The sequence below is a fragment of the Gopherus evgoodei genome, chromosome 8, assembly GCF_007399415.2.
Source record: "Gopherus evgoodei ecotype Sinaloan lineage chromosome 8, rGopEvg1_v1.p, whole genome shotgun sequence".
NCBI classification, from domain to species: Eukaryota; Metazoa; Chordata; order Testudines; family Testudinidae; genus Gopherus; species Gopherus evgoodei.
In genome coordinates this window covers 68,104,865-68,120,065 of record NC_044329.1, presented here as the reverse complement: position 1 = coordinate 68,120,065, position 15,201 = coordinate 68,104,865, and the positions used below count along the sequence as shown (strand labels likewise).

The following is a 15,201-nucleotide window of genomic DNA, read 5'->3' as shown; positions in this document are numbered from 1 at the left end:
AGAATTTCAAAGACATAATTTCTGCTGAGATTTCTTCTCAGTCTTTCAGATTCAAGAGGGTTTGAGAGGTGGAATAATCTTCAAAGGCGGCAGATTTGGATCATTTTTGGTTGTGCCCAGTCCCCCACCTCCCGCCTAAGGCTCTGGGAGGGAGTTTGGATACAGGAGGGGGTTCGGGCTTTGGGAGGGAGTTTGGGTACTGGGTGCGGACTCTGGGATAGGACAGGGGCTTAGAGTGCATGAGGGGGTTCGGGATCCTGGAGGGAATTTGGGTGTGGGAGGGGTGACAGGTCGGGCTCTGGGAGGAAGTTTGAGTGTGGGCTTTAGGATGGGGCAGGGGCTTGGGGTGCAGGAGGGAGTCAGGGCGTCGGCACTTACCACGGCCAGTGCCAGCTTCCGAAAGTAACCCGCACACCCCTCTGGCAGCGGCTTGGTACTCAGCGCAGGAGCAACATGTGGAGACACGCACCCACCCCAGGGTTGCAGAGACATGCCAGCCGCTTCCTGGAGAGGTACAGAGCGGGCAGGCAGGAAGCCACCTTAGGCTATGTCCACACTGCCACTTTCAGCGCTAAAACTTTAGTCATTCGGGGTGTGAAGAAACACACACCTGAGCAACAAAAGTTTTAGCGCTGAAAAGCACCAGTATAGACGGTGCTTTATCGCCAGGAGCCACACTCCCAATATTAAAGCTACCACCCCTCATTCAGGTTGGTTATTTTTTAATGCCAGGAGAGCTCTCCCCCAGCGATAAAGCGTGTCTACACTGCCCATCTCACAGTGCTGCCACGGCTGTGCTGTAATGTGGGCAGTCCTGCTGTGCTGCCGGCCGTGGTGGCAGTGGCGGCTGGGCCCCCCTGGCCCTTTTAAATCGCCCAGGGGCAGCACGAGGGGCTGGGAGGCACATAGGGGTGGCAGGTGGGGCTGGAGGAGAGATCCAGCCCCAAACATTGGTGGAGCTGGGCCCCTGGGCCCTAAATATTCATGGAGCCCGGGCCCCACAGGCTCATACAACTCACCGCCCCAATAGTTTTTGGAGAAGCATGCAAACTCTTGGACAATTATCCTAATAAAAATGAATTTCCAAAGAGAGTATTTCTTACAGAAGTAGAGGGATAGAGATACTCTTGTAGGGGACCTATGAGTATGTTTTTCCCTTCTTCTTTTTTTTAATGTACACAGGCATTGGCTGAATTAACCTTATTTCAGTAGTGTCTATACAGTCTGACCCTATTGTGCTAGGTATTGTACAATCATATAATTGAGACAGTCCCTGTTTCCAAGAGTTTACAGTCTAAGGCCTTTATTCTCCAAACATTTATGCAGCTGTTTAATTTTACTGCCATCAGTAACCCTGGGAGTAAATGTTTGTAGAGTAAGGGCCTTAAAGTAGTGCATTTCATTCTATTGCCTTTAGTTGCTCAATCATCTAAAAGTTTTTTTCCCCTAACCAAATAGAAAAACTTGTAGCAGGAAGAGAGATGGAGTTCTGCAGAAAATGTATTGCATTTCAGAAAAAAATGCACACCTTCCATTCTGAAGAGTTTATCAAACTAGATAGCCATCATTTCATTCTCCACTGCACTGTTTTTGCAGCTATTTCTAGGTTGATACTTGGAAACAATTCAACTTCATACACTATTACACAAAAATTCTAGAAGAAGTGAAGAATATCTTATTCAACTGAAACTACATGGAGAATTTGAAGTAAGCAAAATGGCATCATAATTAACCCAGACTGCAATCTATTCAAAGACTTCAGAGCTAAATCACCAACCAAGCAATACCAGCAACATAGTAGGGTTTAGTTGAGCTTAGACTTCAATGTGGATTTCAAACACCAGTAAAGTGCAAACCCTTCTTTGGAACAAGTAAGGCAATGTGTAGTTTTAATAATTATTTAGCACCACTAAGTTGTTCTCCTTTGATACATACAAAGGAACTTGTTATTTTATATTCTTGTATGGAAGAACTGCCTCAACAATCTGCTCACTCTTGGATGCCACAAAAGTTTTTGCTGCTTCTTAGGTAATATATCAAGGGCCATATATGCACTGGAATGTCACATGTTAAGTTTGGCAAGGTTGTCTTAAATTTCCAACTGTTACAAATACTGATGAATGGGAGTCACCAAGTCCTACCGGTTGTTCTTTGACTATAAAATTTTCCAAGGGAAATCCAAAAAACCTTCAGATGTGGTTTTGGAACAAAATCTTTGGTTTCATCACATCTTGACTATTCTGTGTGAGGAACTAGAAGTGAGATTTCACAGGCATTGCCAGCAAACTTCCCCTTGGGAAAAAAAAGTGTGAATGGGAGACGTGCTCAAAGAAGAGAGACATGAAAAAGCATTATTGCATTTCACAAATTAATAATTTATGTTTGTGTTGCCTTTCATCCCAGATAACTTTACAAATGGCCCCCACACACACACACACACAGGAGTCTCTTCCCACATCAGGGAAGTGTAGCCATCTCTAGAGTGGAACTCACCAACTCTTCGACAGTGCACAGCAATGCTACAAAACAACTGAGGACAGGAAGACAAGAGAAATATTGCAGTAAATTAAAAGCACTGGGGGCATTTAAGTAAACAAGATAGAATTAGCCATATTGGAATTTGGCCTGTGCCTCAAGATAATGGTGATGGGGCTTGCTCCAATTTATATCTTATGTTCCTAAAGCTCATTCTTCAGTCTTTCCTGCCAGTGGCCGGCTGCTCAGGAAGGGACTCTCTCCCTCTGCCAATGAATTCTGAGAGGTTTTATCTCCTTCCTTTGAAGCATCCCAGATGGCCCCCGCTAGAGATAGGACATTGGGTGGAGTGGGACAGGGCACTGAGCATTCTCTTGCTCTCAGGTGCTTGGATGGTGGTTCTTGCTCATATGCTCATGGTCTAACTGATCTCCATATGTGGGGTCGGGAAGGAATTTTCCCCCAGGTCAAATTGGCAGTGACCTTGCTGTTTTTTCACCTTCCTCTGCAGAGTGTGGGTGCGGGTCACTTGCCAGGATTATGTGGGTACATCTCATTTAATCATTTCCCTGTCATTGAAGGGGCCTTGGGCACTGGTGTACTTTGGTTCTTCCTATTTTCTGCCATTGGCCCATAGTAGTCTAGTCTTCTGGGGGTCTCATTTACTTTGGTCTCATTTCTGTTGAGTTTAGTATGTGGGTGCTGTGTGATGTTGGTGGCCTGTGCTATACAGGAGGCCAGATTAGATGGTCAAGTGGTCCCTTCTGGCCTTAAACTCTATGACTCTAATATCCTTAGCCTTGCAAAAGGTGCCTGGATTCCTTAATGACGACAAGCCGCAGGACCTCTGTCTGACAAATAGCATTGTTAGCAGTGCAGGGCCCCCATGCCAAGTTGTGGCATTGGCTGAGCATTGAGTCAGCAGAAGGAGAGCTGTTATGTGTTTTCACACACAACAAACAAAATATGCATTCTTCAGGCTCTGGACAAGTTGTTTCACATTAAGGAAAAACAACAACACAAATGAACAAATATATTCACCAGGCTCTCAGATGTGAAAGAGTAAATGAAGTTTCTCACTCTAATATTCTGCATCTGTTCAGAACCCAAAATGATGGCTTCCTCAGTGCTGCACCTGCAGCAGGCAAGAAAACTCCTCTGCATTTGAAGGCATAGTACACAGACAACAGAATGATATGGCTTGTTGGTTACATAATCCATAAAGGCCACCAACATAAACTTCCTGCATCACCTGTTTAGCTTGTGTGATTTGACCAGACAATACGTCAAAATGTTGAGGCTACATGTAGTTTCCATCTGCCCTATTTATACTTCTTGAGTAAGCTAAATTGGAGTGGATTAGAACTTTCTGGTTCCATTGTGCTGCTTGTATTCCTGTTTCCTCATTTCTCTTTTCAGTTTACTTCCTTTCTGTCTGCACTGGATGAGTCAATGATTACACATAAAGCAATTTGTGTTGATGAATATCTTAAGAGTAGCCACCAAAATCAGTCGATACCTACCTCTGCCATGTGACAAGGGTGTTGCCATATGTAACCCCCAGTCATGTATTTGAGTGCAGGAAGTAAATACTATTCTCTTACCAGGTTCATAAGCATCATGGCTTTATTACAAGGTGTCAGCAACTGACAATCTTTAGTAAAATTGGAGCCAATGAAGCTCTATTCAACACTGGTGAGGCCACACCTGTGTCCAGTTTTGGGCCTCCCACACTATGGAAGGGATGTGGACAAATTGGAGAGAGTCCAGCAGAGGACAACAATGATTAGGGGGCTGGGGCACATGACTTACGAGGAGAGACTGAGGGAACTGGGACTATTTAGTCTGCAGAAGAGAAGAGTTAGTGGGGATTTGATAGCAGCCTTCAACCACCTGAAGGGAGGTTCCAAAAAGGATGGATCTAGACTGTTCTCAGTGGTAGCAGATGACAGAACAAGGAGCAATGGTTTCAAGTTGCAGTGGGGGAGGTTTAGGTTGGATATTAGGAAACACTATTTCACTAGGAGGGTGGTGAAGCACTGGAATGGGTTACCTAGGGAGGTGGTGGAATCTCCTTCCTTAGAAGTTTTTAAGGCCCAGCTTGACAGAGCCTTGGCTGGGATGATTTAGTTGGTGTTGGTCCTGCTTTGAGGGTATTGGACTAGATGACCTCCTGAGGTCTCTTCCAACCCTAATATTCTATGATTCTAAGCTACCTCTAGTTTGAAAAGTGATCAGGCAGAGAACTGTAGGAGGTGGTTTACAGTGCTTCTAATTTACATTCTATATGTTTGATAGTAAATGTGTAATGACATGAACAGCAGTATGTTAAGCTAGATGTTAGGAAAAGCTACCTAGAAGGAAAACAAGATGAGAAAATATTATTTAATGAAACAAGGTTGAATTGATGTTGCTGTGGGTCATTTCCTGACTTTTACCTGTATAAACTTAACGTAGCCTTTGGCATTTAGTGCAAGATCTTCAGCTGATAAAACTGGTAGAGCTTTTCTGGTTTTAGCTGAGTGATGCTGATTTATACCAACTGACCATCTGACCCTTAATTTCCTAGGTTGTTTTGAAAGTGAGGAATAGGAATGAATAAATGGAAACAAATAAGGTTAAAAAAATGAACAAAAATGCTTGCAGAACAACCAGACAGCTGGCCATAGTGGTGCATACTTTTTTCTTAATAAAATGGAAAAGAAAAGGTATACGTGGGTGAAATTCACACATTGCTCCAAACCCTCACAAGGCCCTTTCCCTTCACATTTAGGGCTTCAGTAGGATGCAGGTGTTATGGAGGACTTTTTTCAGGCCTTTTGCTTTAAGGTGAATTTGCAGGACACTTCAGCATAGTTGTTACTACTAAACACACACTATAGCAAGAGAGTAATTCTCCAGAGACAATGAAACAAAAAATAACAAGCTGACTGACTAATACTTGGTTCCCTGGTTAACCTGCCTGCTTTTATTGTAAGAGGCAGTTGTATAAACTGAGGATTAGTTTAAGAAAAGAATAGTAGAGAATTTGTAGTAGAACACTGTATTGCAGAGATTGATGGGTTAATCTGAGCTATAAGGATTCTGTACTGAACAGAATACAAGTGGGTGGACTTGGGAGATGTTAACTGGCTACATCAGTTAAAAGTGAGTCAAGCCCATTGTTTTGTTTTGATGAGTGAGTGGACCTGAGTGATGTTTAAAGGAAAAAAAAGTTGAAAAAAGACAAACTACATCTTGTATATTTATTAGCAATGGCTGATTGGATCCTGCTATTGTATAAATAAGTGACTAAAAGAGACTTGCTGTGTCAAAGCGTAATGCCTATATTTGTTGAAAATGTTGTTGGGTGACTTGTTAAACAGGTTATAGATCAGCAAACAGTTGGAAACATGAAGAAAAGAGTTTGCTGGTGCTTCAGCAAATTATTTCTCTTGGACTCTGCTTGTGTTCCAGACCATGCAGGGCAAAATAAGGCTATTGGTGTTTAAAGTTTAGGAGACCACATAAGAAATTTAACTTAATTAACAGCAGGTTAATGGAGACAGCCTTCCAAAGATACCAATGGGGGAATCATGAAAAATTTGGCTCAGTTTAGACATACTATGATTAGAATATTACAAACATCTTTAACCATGTCTGCTACAAAAATAGCTCCTTTGTACTGAATAGGTTAATAAGGGAACATTGTACAACATTTACAATTGTAATATGCATTTCAGACTACCAGACTGGGCAAATACATTGTATCACATCAGAAGACCACTATAAATAGGGTGTCAGACTAAACTGGGATATCTTATTAAAGGCTTGGTCAAATCAAAATATGCTTTATTCACACAGCAAGTACTTTGCAACATCCATTTGTTTTGCTAACAAGGAGATAAAGTAATTGTTTATTCTAAACCTTTTTTTACTGTCTACACTGGATTATAGAATAGGTCCCATTCTGACCCCAACCTTATATATTGAAGGAACAGTCCTGCAAAGGGAGCTTCTGATTGTTTTTTCAAAATATATATTTTAAGGACTTTCCTATGGGTTACATCTTATGAGTATGGTAATGGCAGACATATGTTCTGTGGAAAAGTAAAATAATATTTTATTTTGTGAAATTTATTCCCTGGACTTCTCCAGTTGCCAAGCTTACTATGTATTATTCGTGGGGGGGAAATGACATGTGCAAAACACTTTGTACCTTAAGAGATGAAGCAGAACAAATGATTAAAATGGATCAAGATATAATGTTTCAATAGGAGATATATTTAAATATTGGTGCCAGCAATAACTATTAATACAGTGAAAACATTTTGACATGGCAAACTTTGGGTTAACTGAACTAAGTAGTTTGTGCCTTCTGGAACAGGTCCAATGTGATTAATATGTAAAAATACAGTGTTAGTAAGCAATGCCAGCTAAGACAAGAACAGGCCATGAAGAGCTGAATTGTAGTACACTTTTTACATTTCTTTTGAAATCAGTGATATTGATGCTTTGTTACGTGGGTAACAAAGGTGCTAGGAACAAGGCATCACTTTTAATGGTTGACATAAAATGGACCTAGGAGAAGTTAAAGCAGAAAGAACGCGTCTTTGGAGACCATTTAAAAAAAAACCCACAAAACCCAAAACACTGTAATTAGATGTTAACATACACAACGACCAGAAATTCTCTGAGGTAGCAAGAAAGTAAAACACCGATACTCAGAGATGGAGCAAAACCAGATTATTATATTTTAACACATCCCACTGGAACTCTCACCTTTGCTAATGCCAGTATTTGGATAGGGGACACCCAAGAATCGACTAGCTGTTGTATGAAGCGGTGCTAGTGAGTTTGGAAGTAACACTACATCCTCAGATTTAGGACTGAACCAGTGACTCAGAATAATGCTAGAGGGCACTGTGTTGCTGAAGAACCAACTTCCTGACCATTTCCTATTGAAGAGCAAAGTAAGAGATTGAGAGTCCTGAGCAAAACAAACTGTACACAGGAATGATGCATTTCCTTAACTTTCTGTGCAAGTCCCTAAGGATAATAGGGACCTGATACTGCTTCAATGTATTAAGCCACTCTTGAGAGGTACTGAGTACCCTTAGTTTCCACTGAAATCAATGGGTGCTGAGGGTATTCCACATCTGGCTTGCTAATCTACGTGCACCTCCGTCCCCTCTTTAAGCACAGCCCCTCAGGTGTCAGACTTTTGTCTTTACCTCTCCTGAGGTAGCACCCTGTGATTCACCCACTCTTAGACTAGGCCCTGGGCTACAGTACCTTTATCAACTATGCTTACCCAGCAGGTCCAACTGGGTTCTTCTCTTCCAGGAGTCTGTGGCTACTGGGCTGACCAGATAGCCTTCTTAAACCAAAGTATCATTTATTTTCACAGTAGGAAGAGAGCATAAGAAAGAGAAGAAGAAGAAAGAATGGGAGGGAGTTTAAACCAACAAACCGTGCACACACCTAACACCCCCAATAACAGCCTCCCCTCTACAGAGAGTCCCTTTCAATCCAGCCAGGACTCCTTTGTTCTGATCAGTTCCTGGGGTTTTTCCTTGCTTGTCCAAATAAATTCTGTAAGATGGCTGGAGCCAGGAGGTAAAATATTAACAGGTAATGGTTTGGGCAGTGTCTCTTAACAACCCTGAAGTGTTTACTGAGGAGTGGCTTAATTTGACCTATTGATTTATTCCTGCCTGTTTCCTTACAGCCAGTTATTAAACTAAACCAGAGGTTCTCAAACTGTGGTCCGCAGACCACCAGTGGTCTGTGAGCTCCATTCAGGCAGTCCGCGGCTAGTTCTCTCTAAGGTGCGCACCTGGGCGGCCGCACACAAGAGAATGAAGGGCCACCCACCTAATTAGGTGCCTGGACCCTGGAGGAGACACACATGTAAGGTTAGGTGGTGGCCTTGGGGGAATAGGGAGCAGGTTGGAGGGGGCAGTGGGGTGAGAAGACAGGGTGGGTGGAATTTGGGACATGCAGGGCTGTGGGTGGTGGCCAGAGAAAGAGGTGACTTTCCCTAGCTCCAGGGCTGAAGCTGCCGGAGAGAGACTCTCCTGCTTCCCAGCCCCAGCTCAGGGGCTGCTGCAGCACGGGAGAGAGGGCATATCCATCGTATTAGAAAGGTAAGACTACTGATATTAAAATATGGGTTGTGTGCTTTTATTTGTAGAATGAAAAATGTGTATTATTATTAACTTTTTTTTATATAGCCCTTTTATCAAAAGCACTTTATAATAGTTAGCTAACAGTACAAACAACATTTGGAAAGATCACTAAGTGGTCTGCCGAGACCCACAGCAATTTTCAAGTGGTTCGTGGAAAAAAAAAGTTTGAGAACCACTGAACTAAACCAATCTAGCCATACAGTAAACATTCCAATAACTGTGTCAACATACAGTATTCAAATTATTACAGAGCAGCTCCACATCTCTCAAAAGCTGCTCAGCACCTTGCAGTGTCAGGCTCAATAGAGAGGTTAAATGATGGCAAACATATGCATGCATTGAGCCAAAACAATCACACAAAGGTAACTGGGTAGATTGCCCTACTATCTTAGAGTAAAGAAGAGTGCAAAACCCTGCATTTTGTTTAAAGAACATCTTGAGATCCTAGTGCATACCAAGCAGTTATTACAACAAAAATATAGAAATACTTATTGTACTTTTTATTTGCATTAGGGGTTAAGGCAAATGCATAATGATATTTTTTTTTAGGATGTAGAAAAAACACTGGTTAATAGATTTTGTCTTATATAAAGGCAGCTTTCTGTAGAAAGGGAGAAATGTTGGGATTGATTACCAGAGCACTGTGATTGAGGAAGCACTGGTGCTATAATGACCAAGAAGCCAAATGAGCCAGTTATTGGCCTAAGATCCTGGCAACTCCCTCTATATTTGTAAAATGAAAACTCCTTGTGTAGAGCTGAGAAACAGGTTTGTGTTGTGCAGCTAATTTCCATATATATCTTCCACCAGTAAACAGTCCCTTTATGTACTGACACCTTAATGAAAGACTGTAATTCACACTGAACCATCCCCTAAAAACTGTAGTTACAAAGCTAGTGCTGTATTTTGGTCAGACGTAGCAAGACAATTTCCACAATGATTTGCAAGTTCTAAGCACATCCTTATTTAACACAGATCAGTTCCTAATTTTATGAGCTTTTGGCTTCACCACAGCAAGGACACTTTAGTGAACAATAACCTCAAGAATTTCACACTGCTGTTAGTAAAAATTGTTCTCTTGCTGACGGAATAAAGCTTTTCTCAAAATTGATAAAGAAATCTTTGCTTCATCATAGTTTTACTGACAATCAAATTAGTCCAGTAAACTTAAAATGCAGAATTCATTTCTGGGCTTTGCTATCATTTAGAAATATGATTCCTCAATCTAAACAGAAAAAATGAATTCATTCAGCATCTCTGGATTCAACCTTTTAAGGATCTTTTGTTTACAAATGACTTGGATGAATACCTCCATTCAGACTATGCACAAAGCAAATTACTGCCAACACGAAGAAGGGATTCATAAACTCTCCCCTATGTTTTAAAAGGAAATTAGTATTCCAAAAAAAAATGTCTGGACTGAAAAGTTTTTCCTAATAATCACTGCATATGGGCAGGAGCAGAGCATGCTTTCACACTATTGTTGTCAATGTCTCTCAAACCTTGCATGGAGGGAATATCTCAGGTGCGGAGTGAACAGGAGGAGTTTCTCCGCTCATTCTTTGATTTTCTTAGAGTATGCTAACAAGGATGGCAGTTGAGATATGGACATATATAATAAGAACTGGACTATAATCACCAATCCATTTCATGCATCTGAAGAAGTGGGTATTCACCCACAAAAGCTTATGCTCCAATATTTCTGTTAATCTATAATGTGCCACAGGACTCTTTGTTGCTTTTTACAGATCCCTTTAAAGAGGCTACCCCTCTGATACTCAATCCATTCCAAATACTCCACTGAACAATCAACAGCTAGTAAGAACTGGTGGTAGCTACTGAGCTGGGCTGGATTCAAAGCCTAATAGGTAAAAGGTTCTTTATTTCACTATCAGTTCCTTGAGCTGCCAAGTTTGTGAAAAGCAAAAATTCTTCACAATGCTTTTCTACTATTCCCAACTTGTTTTGTACATGACAGTAAAATTAAATAAAGAAATTGGAAAGCATGGACAATGCATTTTTTGTCTTTCATTTAAAAAATGAAATTAATTGCAAAACACTAGTATAATGTTAAAATAGCATAGTTTAAAAATTAAGGCAGGATATGCCCCCTGAAGGCTTATACAATATAATTTACCTAGGCATGTCACACATCTTCTGAAACTTATGGTGCACATCTAACAAACTAACACATTAAGGGCCAGATTGTAAACCTATTGCTCTCACTGGTAATTCACAGCGGATTTCACAATTGGGCCCTAAATTATCCATTTAGAAGAAAAATAAGGCTTGAAAAATACTATGTTCCAAGTTAATATTGCTGTAAATATTTTAACATTTCAATTTCCTGTCTTTTAAAACTGCAATCTGAATATGGCATTAATGTAAATTCTTCTGATCTTCCCAATTAATTTTACAATTTTAAGTTTAGAACAAACAGGATTTAATATGGAATGCAGACCTGCTTAAACTTATGTTTTCAGAACCAAAACCATGGTTAGTCACCAGATTTATATAGAAAATATTTTACTTTTAAATTGACACTTTTGTAGGTATTCAGAGATTGCTCTATGGTCCTCACTATATTAGCTAAAGTGTGACTACTCTAATGATATCCAACAGTTACCCACACACTAAACATCATGTAAATGATAAAAATGTCCATAGTGAACTGGTGTATTGATATACTTGGCACTCACTAATGAAGTGATAAATTGTAGGTGAATATATCAGCTGACCTGCTTACGTGGAGCTGTTTTTTTTAGCCCAATTGATAGGGCACATAGATTAGAAAGCCTGGAAATCTTCATTCCTACCGTAGTACTGACCTCTCCCTGGGAGTTCACTCGTTAATATGGATGCCTACTTGCTTATTTACAGAGGTGTGTGCATGTTTGTGCAGAATACAGTTGTCATGTGGCACATGCATGGTGTTCAGACACAGCATTATCAAATGAGTAGTGACAGCTAAGTTTGTTGCATTCCTGAGCATTAATGATAGCACAGTGCAATTTATGTGTAAGACTTTTATTGAGCCAAACACACACTCTCACAAGATGTCTTTGGTACTCACATTTGTCCCTAAAACAAAAGTTAATTTTTTTACCATTAAAGGAAATAATCCACCTAATTGGATCCATAATATTAAAAAATGAGGTGGGAAAGGGGTAAGACCATGCACAGAGCCATTATAAAGATGAAGAACAGTTTACTCAATTAAGCACACTCTGAGGACAGCTGACGGTGAATGGAATGATTTGAAATACTTTAGACATTTACTGACTGATGTCTGGCTAGTGATCTTCATAGCATTCTAGAAATGTATCTATATTGAATCAGTGACTAAGTCTTTACCTTTCTTCTCTAAAGGCCAAATCTTTTAAGGGTTAAGATTGGTTTAGGGGATGGGCCATTAAGGATCTATTTTTTAATATTATCTTGAGGTAAATATCATAGGCTGGGCACCCTAATTAGGAAATTCATTTTTGTGTTCTTATTTTGGAGAATTTTGAATAGGAACTGTCATATTGTAATAGTACTGCATTTATAGCTTGGAATAGTGAGAGGGAAATTGAAATAAATGCTAGTCTCAGTGAAATCAATAGCAAAACTTCCAGTGAGACTAGGATTTAGCCTTAAGAGATGACCGAAAGTCTGTAATGTCTCATAAAATATATTTTTAGATGAAGTGACTAGTACTGTGCACATATTCCATATTTTGAGCACCTGCACAGCCTACTGCTTATTTTGTGGCCAGAACTTGGAAGACTTCCCTCATTCAATCCTCAAAGAGGAGTCCAGTTTAGGTAGTTGGTCAGTTAAGGGTAGCAGGTTTCAGTGCTCCTCTTAGGAGCCTCAATTACCACAAAATCAATTCATTTATTTTTCATTTCAACAAAAGATGGTCTGGGTTTATAGAGCTCCTGCACTCCCCACAGCTCCCACTGACTTCAGTGGGAGTGGGAGTTGCATATGCTCAGTGCTTCTGAAACTATGCCCACAAATGAATGCATCATCAAGTTGGAGAAAGAAAGCACTCAAAAGTCAAGAAAATCCAAAAGCTAATGTTTCTGCTTCAACATCAGATTGGTTTTGTTGCACATTCTATATGTTTTATTATTAATTTATATACCATACAGTGAATAGGATGTACAACATGGCCAAGTTAATGTTGCAGCAGGAAAACTGTTGTTTATCATTTCCTGACTTCTTTGAGTGCTTGATTCTTCAACTTCAGTAACATACTAGTGCTGTTTTATGTGTTTAATAGATCATTGGCTTGAGTGTATTCCACTCACCAAGTGCTGATATTATGATTAATTTCAGAGAGAGCAGTGAAGGGCATTTTTTATTTGGCCCAGTATTGCAAAATTTCTGCTTTTTGCATTTTTCATTGTGATTATATTATGAAGTGAAGGAAATTTGGTATAGGTGGGAATTTGGCTGCACAGACCACCTAAGGTGAATGGGACTTGGTGCATTTTTAGGGCCAGTTTTTGTTTTTATCCCATTCCACACTCAATGGGACTACTACAGTCCATAACATTATTGGTATATAAGTGTTTGCAGAATTGGTGATTTACTCTTGTACTTTCTTCCCTTGGACTATTTGTTAAGAATTTTGGGGTACAGTTTGTTTAAGGCAAAATACAAAACAAAACTGAACTAACAGAATTATAGGCTACAATAAAATTCTTAATTTTAAAATCTTAAAACCATTACCTTTCCCATTATAGAGCTAACATATACACAGTGGTGATAAAACTATTAGGTAAAAGTGTCTAAATATATTAAATAGAAACATCTGATGTGCATCTGTGATGGTATGAAGTGGAGATGACATGACTGTTGCCAAAGTAACCGCACTATTAGCAAACAGAATAGACCAAATTCATCTCTGGCATAAGATCTCCCCTGGAAGCAAATGCAAGTTGCACATGTTTATGGAAGGGCTATATATAGCCCAACAAAAGACTGATTCAAATTCTGTTTTCACCTACATGCTTGCTGCTCCATCCGAAGTCAAAGGAATCTGTCCCTTAGAAACTTGGAAGGCCCTAATTTTGAAAATACACAGGAATAACTTTGTGAATAGCTGCATTGAGTTCAACGGGACTACGGGCATGTATAATTGTTTCAGGATTAGGTTCAAGTGTATGCTGCTTCTGTTGTCCTTTTCCACTGAGGGCTCTTCCTGGTGTGAAGGCTTATATCCTGAAAGCTGAACCATGTGAGCGGACCTCTGGATCCACTTGCAGGATCTGGACCTTCCTAAACTGTAAAGACCAAATACTGCAAGACGTGTGCTGTGAAGAATAGCATTGACACCAGACTTGTATCAAAGTCAATGGGAATATTTTCAGTGAGTAAAGGAAGGCATATATTGGAGCCTACAGGATGAGTCTTTGGTTTAGAGAGCCAGCTTTCTGGTTGGGGGGCAGTAGAGCAGCCACCTCTGCTTCACTCTGGATTAATGAAAAAGTCCCCCCTTTCTAGAGGGATGAAGGATTTTGCAATGTGCTTTAGTAATGAGATATTTTGAATATCTGACCCAACATTTTACTTCCCTTTCCCTCTTCATTTGGGGGGTGTGTGGGTATGTAAATTGGAACTTCATTCCTTTAAACCTGTAACAACCTGAGAACCCAGCTTGAAGGGTTTGGGGACATAAAGTGCAAAACAAACAAACCTTAGCTCTGCCTTTCTAAATGAAACGCCTGATGGAGGAACAGTGCAAAGTGGCGGTTTTGGGTGGTTTATCCCCTTCCCCAATCTAGGGAAGCGTTAATTATAATGAAAGGAGAAGTTCAGGCGCCTCTGGGGGTGTTTAGAGGAAATGTGCAGGGCTGTGCTGGACTGGGACTGTACAACCCCCACGCGGGCCACAACTAGCCAGAGCTTTTGGAGCAGCCCCGTGGGTCAGGCAGTGGAGCCAGGCCCCTGCCCTGTGCCTCCGAGCGCATTCAGCGCTGGGTTGGGGTCGGCCCGGGCCCGGAGGGCAAAGGCTGCTGCAGCAGGCCCGGGGGCCGGTGCGGGGAGCGCCGCGCTGTGCACGGACCGGGCAGCCGACACCCCGCGTGTGTCCCCGGAGAGGTCAGTTCAGGCCCGTCCCCCGCGGCAGGGCCACCCCCACAGCCACCCCCTGGCCCGGCGCAGGTGACACTGACACCGGCGGCTGCTCCGGCCACCGCCGAGCTTCCTGCTTCCCAGAAGGTGTCGGCGCCGCGGCAACAGGAACTGAGGCTGGGAGGAGGCGGTGCCGCCGCTCCCCGCCGCGCTCACGGCCCGAGCCGGGGGAGCGGAGCAGCCACGGGCCACCGCCAGCAGCCGCTGTAACCTCCCCGTTCCCCGGGGCCGGCGCGTCCCTCCTTCCCCTGCTGGCCGGGCGAGGTGTTTCCCCGCGGGGGCGCGGACCGGCCGCCCGGGGCCCGAGATGTGACCATGGACAGCAGGATCAAGTGAGTGCTGGCGGCGCGGGGGCTGCTCGGCGGAGGCGGCTCGGGGGGGCTGCGCTGGAGGGAGAGGGGAGGAGGGACTAGGCCTCAAAGCCTCCCCC

At 42.0% G+C, this 15,201-nt stretch overlaps 1 protein-coding gene across 3 annotated transcripts in view; it reads left to right on the top strand.

Annotated features, from left to right (window-relative positions):
- Positions 1 to 14,958: 14,958 nt before the first annotated feature.
- Positions 14,959 to 15,201, top strand: part of DENND1B (DENN domain containing 1B) — a 275,660-nt gene continuing 275,417 nt past the window's right edge. For all 3 annotated transcript variants that reach the window (XM_030572009.1, XM_030572008.1, XM_030572010.1), the window contains exon 1: positions 14,959 to 15,103. In XM_030572009.1, coding sequence (XP_030427869.1) covers positions 15,087 to 15,103 — 17 coding nt within the window. In that variant the 5' untranslated portion in view covers positions 14,959 to 15,086. The remainder of the gene's footprint in view (positions 15,104 to 15,201) is intronic.